Here is an 8,624-nt window from a genome sequence, read left to right as displayed (position 1 = left end):
AATTCTACTTCAGAACCAATAGTGCACTACATATTAACTAACTAAAACATATATTTAAAAATCTAAAAAAGATAAAAGATAAAAAGATAAAAATCTTCCGCACTGCAAAGGAAACAGTCAACAAAACTAAAAGGTAACCAACGGAATGGGAAAAGATATTTGAAAATGACATGTCAGACAAAGGGCTAGTATCCAAAAGAGCTCACCAAACTCGACACCCGAAAAACAAATAACCCAGTGGATAAATGGTCACAAAACATGAATAGACACTTCTCTAAAGAAGACATCCGGATGGCCAATAGGCACATGAAAAGATGCTCAACGTCACTCCTCCTCAGGGAAATACTAATTAAAACCACACTGAGATACCATCTCATGCCAGTCAGAGTGCCTAAAATGAACAAACCAGGAGACTATAGATGCTGGTGAGGATGTGGAGGAACGGGAACCCTCTTGCACTGCCGGTGGGAATGCAAATTGGTGCAGCCGCTCTGGAAAACAGTGTGGAGGTTCCTCAAAAATTAAAAATAGATCTACCCTATGACCCAGCAATAACACTGCTAGGAATTTACCCAAGGGATACGGGAGTACTGATGCATAGGGGCACTTGTACCCCAATGTTTATAGCAGCATTTTCAACAATAGCCAAATGATGGAAAGAGCCTAAATGTCCATCAACTGATGAATGGATAAAGAAATTGTTGTTTATATACACAATGGAATCCTACTTGGCAGTGAGAAAGAATGAAATATGGCCTTTTGCAGCAACGTGGATGGAACTAGAGAGTGTGATGCTAAGTGAAACAAGTCATACAGAGAAAGACAGATACCGTATGTTTTCACTCTTATGTGGATCCTGAGAAACTTAACAGAAGACCGTGGGGGAGGGGAAGGAAAAACAAACAAAAGGTTAGAGAGGGAGGGAGCCAAAACATGAGAGACTCTTGAAAACTGAGAACAAACTGAAGGTTGATGGGGGGTGGGAGGGAGGGGAGGGTGGGTGATGGGCATTGAGGAGGGCACCTGTTGGGATGAGCCCTGGGTGTTGTATGGAAACCAATTTGACAATAAATTTCATATTTAAAAAAATGTTTAAAGCATTATCTTAAAACATTTACTTTTGGCATGGCTTGTCATGCAGTAAGCATATAGCTTACTGACACAATAATCAATGTAAATAGTACTGAGAATATTAAGAATAACCTACTGCTGCTTCTTTTTTGGCATTTGTTCTGATATTTGAAGGGAGCATTCATAATGACCTGGTTAGTCACATTAATTTTAGGTAACTGTATTAAAAAGGTACTATCTCTTCCAGGTAGAGATTGGAAAGACCTGTATGTTTTTGCACGGATAACTTGTAGGACTCTCAGGCACAAGTCTCCATTCCCAGAACATCACTGGGCATGAATTCAAGCTCTTGTCTGAGTCATCCTTTGATCATGAGGATTGAAGAGATTTTAGAGCATAAAAAAGTGAAAGAACATAATGAGAGAGTGCATACACATATTGTTCACTCACTCTATCATTTTTAGGACATCATTTTTAAAGGGGGAGATATTAAGTTTAGGGCACTGGAAATCATAATATTTGTAGGCAGCACTAGAAATTTTCAAATAGAAACAGCAGTATCATCCAATGAAATAGTATAAAATCTGCCACTAGATTCTTCACTCCAATTAATAAATCCCTTTAAACATGGACACCAAATATCCCACACCTCAATAAGTAGTTATACATCATCAAAAACAGATTTTGTGCAATAAAATACGGCGTGATTGAAAGTTTTATGTCATCATTTTTTTCAGGTCTTCTCGGATAGTAACCCCATATTAGTCACTTGGTTTATGCAAATTTGTCTTTCTGTACTTTACACTTGGAGCAGAGCATGTTTTTCATAAGGAATTTTTGCCTTACTATTCTGTGCCAAGGATACTGTGGATGCTGAGCTGATAAGAGAACAGGATCCTAACGAGGATCCTAAAACCCCACGACTAGTGACAAAACAAACTAGTATGTTAATGTCTACATTATCAGGAAGAGCATTTAAGGTAGAATCTATAAAGGAATGGCAGACACAGAGTGGAAAAAAAAAACCCTGTGATCTCACAATTTCCTCTACAATAAAATTATATACATGGCCTCAGTTGCCAAATGTAGTTTATTCCATAAAACTAGGACCGTTCATCACTATATGAGGCAAATGGGAATTTCCCAATTGTTCTGATTCAAGGTGGGGACTAACTTTGGAAACTAGGGAGAAAAAAAGGAAAAACTATTGGGTATCAGGAGCAGAGAGTTAACCACAGGGACTTATTTAAATACAATAAAGCAGTTGAACTTTAGAAAAACTGAAACTCTAGGCTATAAATAGAGGCATTAAGTTCTTCTTTCATGATCTGGTTAAAAAATCACAAATTCAGGCTATTAAGCATTAAGCCTGCAATGACTTGTACTTCTTAAGAAATGGCCTTTTTATGGCTTCCCTCTGAAAAATACATTTAGAGCCTCCTTTATGTCTCTGTTCCTCAGGCTGTAGATGAAGGGGTTCAGCATGGGCGTGACCACCGTGTACATCACCGAGGCTGCGGCACTTGAGTGGGAGCCCTGGGTAGCAGCAGAGCTGAGGTACACTCCTAGGACTGTACAGTAAAATAAGGAGACAACTGACAGGTGAGATGCACAGGTGGAAAATGCTTTATACTTGCCCTGAGCTGATGAGATCCCACGTATGGAGGAAACTATCTTAGATTAAGAGTAAAGGACCCCAGCCAGGGGAGCACCACCCAACAGCACAGTTGTAAAACACGTTACCATGTCATTAAGAAAGGTGTCAGAACAGGCAAGTTGGATCATCTGACTGAGTTCACAGAAAAAGTGGAGGATTTCCATGCCTGTACAGAAGGACAGCTGCAACACCATTAAGGTTTGTAATAAGGAATTCAGGACACTCACGATCCAGGACACCAGAACCAGCAGCCCACAGAACTTGGGGTTCATGATAACTGTGTAGCACAGTGGGTGACAGATGGCTACAAAGCGGTCATATGCCATCACAGTCAGGAGGAAATTGTCCAAAACTACAAAGAGTACGAAAAGTATATCTGCGTGATACAGCTTTCATAAGTTATGACCTTTCTCTGTGTTTGTATATTCACCAGCATCTTGGGGACTGTGGTGGAAGTGACACAGATGTCTACAAAGGACAGGTTGGCGAGGAAGAAGTACATGGGCGTGTGGAGGTGGGAGTCAGAGTTTACAGCCAGGATGATGAGCAGATTCCCAAGTATGGTGACCAAGTACATGGACAGGAACAGCCCAAAGAAGAAGGGTTGCAATTCTGGTTCCTCTGAAAGTCCCAGAAGAAGAAATTCTGAACTTCGTGTTTCGTTGCCTAGTTCCATATAGTTGATGTGACTATCAAAATAAGAAGAACATGACACAATCATGCATTACTAACCTGGTTGGTACATTATTGTTTATATTCTGCACTCAAGAAATTAATTTTTTATATTTGTGTATGGAACATGATAAAAACACTAAAATGTGGGAATAGAAGGAACCTATCTCAACATAAAGCCATTAGTGAAAAACCCACACCAAGCATGATACTCAAGGGTGATACAGTATGCATTTTTCTGTATGATCAGGAATAAGGAAAGGGTGCCCACTTTAACATCTTCTACTCAACATAACACTGCAAGTTCTGGCCAGAGCAGTTAAAGAGAGAAAACGTATCCAAACTGGAAAGAAGGAAAGAAATTTATGTATGTAGATGATGTGATCTTATATGTAGAAAATCCTAAAGATGCCACAAAAGGACTAATACCACTAATAAATGAATTCAGCCAAGTAACTGGATACAAAGCCAACCCTCAAGAACTCAACTGCATTTTTATATACGAAGAATAAACAATCTGAAAACAAAATAAAATAATTCCATTTATGTGACAACAACACCCAGTGCTCATCCCAACAGGTGCCCTCCTCAATGCCCATCACCCACCCTCCCCTCTCTCCCACCGCCCATCAACCCTCAGTTTATTTTCAGTTTTTAAGAGTCTCTGATGGTTTCTCTCCCTCCCTCTCTGTAACTTTTTTTCCCTTCCCCTCCCCCACGGTCTTCTGTTAAGTTTCTCAGGATCCACATAAGAGTGAAAATATATGGTATTTGTCTTTCTCTGCATGACTTATTTCACTTAGCATAACACTCTCTGGTTCCATCCACATTGCTACAAAAGGCCATATTTCATTCTTTCTCATTGCCAAGTAGGATTCCATTGTGTATATAAACCACAATTTCTTTATCCATTTGTCAGTTGATGGACATTTAAGCACTTTCCATAATTTGGCCATTATTGAAAGTACAGCTCTAAACATTGGGGTACAAGTGCCCCTATGCATCAGCACTCCTGGATCCCTTGGGTAAATTCCTAGCAGTGATATTGCTGGGTCATAGGGTAGATCTATTTTTAATTTTTTGAGGAACCTCCACACTGTTTTCCAGAGCGGCAGCACCAATTTGCATTCCCACCAACAGTGCAAGGGGGTTCCCGTTTCTCCACATCCTCGTCAGCATCTATAGTCTCCTGGTTTGTTCATTTTAGCCACTCTGACTGGCATGAGGTGATATCTCAGTGTGGTTTTAATTTGTATTTCCCTGAGGAGGAGTGACGTTGAGCATCTTTTCATGTGCCTGTTGGCCATCTGGATGGCTTCTTTAGAAAAGTGTCTATTCATGTCTTCTGCCCATTTCTTCACTGGGTTATTTGTTTTTCAGGTGTGGAGTTTGGTGAGTTCTTTATAGATTTTGGATACTAGCCCTTTGTCTGATATATTGTTTTCAAACATCTTTTCCCATTCCATCAGTTGCCTTTTAGTTTTGTTGATTGTTTCCTTTGCAGTCTTCTGTACTTCTTTAAAACTGTTGAGACCTCTCATTAAATTCTATTGCATGGATTTAAAAAGCATTAATGTTTATTCATTTTTTGAGAGAGAGAGAGGGAGAGAGAGAGAGAGGAAGGCCAGAGACAGAGGGAGACATAGAATCAGAAGCAGGCTCCAGGCTCTGAGCCGTGTGCACAGAGCCTGATGCTTGGCATGAACCCAGGAATTGGGAGATCATGACCTGAACCAAAGATGGACACTCAACCAACTGAGACCCCCAGGGGCTCCCATTTCATGTATTTTTAGAAACATATAAATAATATAGCAAATTGAATACTTAAAATGGGATAGGAGACAGGGAGTAAATGTGAAATGCTTCTTCTGTGGGTTGAAAACAGGTACCTGTTAGAGTATCTGCTTTTGGAGGAAAATCATTGAACATGCCAGAATCTATAGATGAGTTTCCAGGGTTTTATGCCAATTCACCTTGGCAAGTGATCATATCTATAAGAGCAGAGCCACCGGGAACCCTGTGTGATTAGCTTACAATAATCCACATTCATTATGCAATCTGTAGTTTCCCCTCACACAGTCCTAACCATAAATTAAGTGTGAAGGTAACAGAAATTGCAGCTCCTGCTGTTTCAGGCCTTGATGGTGTCAACCTTGGTGATTCTCCCAGGGATGCATTATTACTTTTCTCTTAATATTTGGTAGGGGGCAGCACTGTCTTGTGATTTCCCTCAGCACCTCCTACCGTAATAGGCTCTTCACAGATCTCACGCACAATAAGGCTACTCTGCTTCTTGCCTCCTCCATCTTTTCTAATCTTGCACCCCAGGAATTAGCAGTGAGATCAGGATACACTTATGGACCTAACCTGTGCTGTGTGAGACAGAGTAAGACGAATGTCTCCTTATCACCTGATGCCAGAGTCCCCCACTTGGATTGTAGGCGATAATGGTAATTCCCTATTACCTGATTCACAGTTTTCCAGCTGAAAGTTCACAGGTCTTTTCAAACACTAGTATGCAGATAAATGTTCATGGAATGATATCTCAAAAGCACAGACAAAAAGAAACAGGGAAAGCAAGAAGAAAGGCAGAAAATAAAAACAAAGGAATAAGAAGAAAGCTTCTTTATAGCATTTGCCAATTTCCATGGTATAGTTGCTCTCATATTGCCCAATATCAAGGCGCCAATTTTGGTTCAGACCACGGTCCCCATGAACCATTATAAGCTAGCCAGCGCCATCATCTCAGAGCCTCTGGGTTGTGTTTGGAGGAAAATGTAAACATTTGTTGTCATTTTACAGCCTTCCATCAGGTGTAAATGGTCCCATCAATTGAGGATCTGGGTCAGTGAACAGTCTCAGGACTGATAGTCCGAGATTATGACCCCTTATTGTGGTGACTCAGGTCAATCTTGTCTTCATGATTATTAGAGGTGGATTTTTTTTTTAGTTACACAAATCAGATGTGCCCTTGGTGAGCTGCCCATCAATTCTGTCTCTTGGAGACACCCTGATGAATTTGTCATTTCTAAAAATCCCTGTGGCCTCACCAATTTGGATGAAAATGATGAACTCTTACATGCACTATGAATAGCATACCTCAAATGGTGTTGGACTGCTGCTGACATGGCCTCTGGCAGTTCAGGAGGGGCTGAAGTCAGGACAAAGGCATTTCAATTTCAGCATGTCCGTGGTAAGGCTGTCATATGGAGGGCAAGCTCTGTAGAGCTTGTGAGGGAAGACTTTAGGCGCTTCCCAAGGTAGTTCTCAATGACCTTATGAATTTTATGTCATCTGAAACCTCAGTTTTGGTATACTTTAGGGTTGAGACATTGAATCACACAAGATAAACATATCACGATGCTCTTGTCTCCTTGAATTTTGGATTCCTTCCTCTACATCATATTAAGCTATTTATGGCACTGAAATTCTTTTTTTTTTTTTTAAGTTTATTCATTTACTTTGAGAGAGAGAAAGAAGTAGCTGGGTTGGGATAGAAAGAGGGAGAGTGAGAAAATCCTAAGCAGGCTCCATACTGCCAGTGAAGAGCCCAATGTGGGGCTGGAACTCAGGAACCTGGCCTCAGGTCAGATCATGACCTGAGCCGAAATCTAGAGTCAGATGCCTAACCAACTGAACCACGAGGCACCCCTGAAATTCTTTTAGAACATGTCACTCTTTTAAAATTCTTTTTTGTTTGGGTAAAGTCTATATAAAATTTATTATTTTGAACACTTTGAGATATACTTATGTGGCATTAAGTATTTTCTCTCTGTTGAGCAACCACCACCTCTATCAATCTCCAGAACTTTCTCATTGTCTCAAACTGAACCTTTGTGCCCTTGAAATACTATATCCGCATTGCCCCTTAGCGCAGCCCCTGTCTCCCACCCTCCTACCTTCTCTCTCTAAAACCGAGTACTCTAGATACCTCACGTAGATGTCACTGTGTGAAACTGGTCCTTTTGTGTCTGGCTTCTGACACTTAGCCTTGTGTTTGAGAGTTTCACCCATGTTGTAGACTATGCCAGAATTCCGTTCATTGTAAAGGCTGAATGCTGTCCCACTGTCTGCGTTCACGACACTTCGTTTATCTGTGAGTTTGTTGATGGACATTTGGGTTGTCTCCACATTTTCATTACTGTGAATAATCTGTTATGAAATTGGTGTAGAAATATGTGTTTTGCTCCCTGCTTTACATTCTTTTGGGGTGTTTAAGTGGGTATATAAACAGAAGGAAAACTACTGCATCGAATGAAATTCTACATTTTATTCTCATCAGCAAAGCACAACGGAGTTCCAGTTTCTTCACCTCCTCACCAACACTCATTTTCTGTTTTGGTTTTACAACAGCCATCCTAGTGTGTGTGGCGTGGTATCACGCTATGGTTTTTATTTGCATTTCTGTAGTGATTAGTCATGTTGGGCATCTTTCATGTGCTAAGTAGCCATTGCTATAAATTCTTGAGTCCATTGCCTTTTTTTGTTTTCCAAAATTAGTTTTAGTTTTTTTATAAATGTATTTTTTATTTTTTAACTTTGTTTATTCTGAGAGAAAGAGAGAGAGAGAGAGAGAGAGAGAGAGATCACACGAGCATGAGGAGGGGAGCGGCAGAGAGAGAGGGAGAGAGAGAATCCCAAGCAGGCTCCATGCAGTCAGTGCAGAGCCAGACGTGGGGCTCGAACTCACAAACTGTGAGATCATGGCCGAGCTGAAACCAAGAGTCAGACATTTAACCGACAGAAGCAACCAGGCTCCCCATTAGTTTTACTTTTTTAAAAATTTATTTAAAAGTTTTATTTCCTATGTAGTTAACATACAGTGTAATATCAGTTTCAGGTGTATAAGGTAGTGCTTCAACACCTCCATGAAACACCCAGTGCTCATCACAGCAAATGCACTGCTTGATCCCCATAACCTATTTCCCCCATCTCCTCCTTTCCCCTCTGGGAACCATAAGCTTCTCCTCGCTCTCTTTTCCTCTTGTACTCATTTGTTTTGTTTCTTAAATTCCACATATGAATGAGGTCATGTGGTATTTTTCTCTACCTGACTTATTTTGCTCAACGTTATACTCACTGACTCCATCCAATTTGTTGCGAATGGGAAGACATCATTCATTTTTATGGGTGAGGAGTATTCCATTGTACGTCTATACCAGATTTTTATCCATTCATCTTATCAATGGACACGTCGGCTGCTTCCGTTATTTGGCTACTGTAA

At 40.5% G+C, this 8,624-nt stretch overlaps 1 protein-coding gene across 1 annotated transcript; it reads right to left on the bottom strand.

Moving 5' to 3' along the window:
- Window positions 1-2,475: 2,475 nt before the first annotated feature.
- Window positions 2,476-7,780, bottom strand: LOC125929118 (olfactory receptor-like protein OLF4). The gene is given in 3 exon segments (XM_049640044.1): window positions 2,476-3,098; window positions 3,101-3,423; window positions 7,621-7,780. Coding segments are annotated over 3 exon segments (1,083 nt in total). The 5' UTR covers window positions 7,758-7,780.
- Window positions 7,781-8,624: the final 844 nt, after the last annotated feature.

This window comes from Panthera uncia, chromosome A2 (assembly GCF_023721935.1).
Source record: "Panthera uncia isolate 11264 chromosome A2, Puncia_PCG_1.0, whole genome shotgun sequence".
Classification (NCBI taxonomy): Eukaryota; Metazoa; Chordata; class Mammalia; order Carnivora; family Felidae; genus Panthera; species Panthera uncia.
The sequence above is the reverse complement of the archived record's forward strand: the minus strand, read 5'-3'. Positions and strand labels throughout refer to the sequence as shown.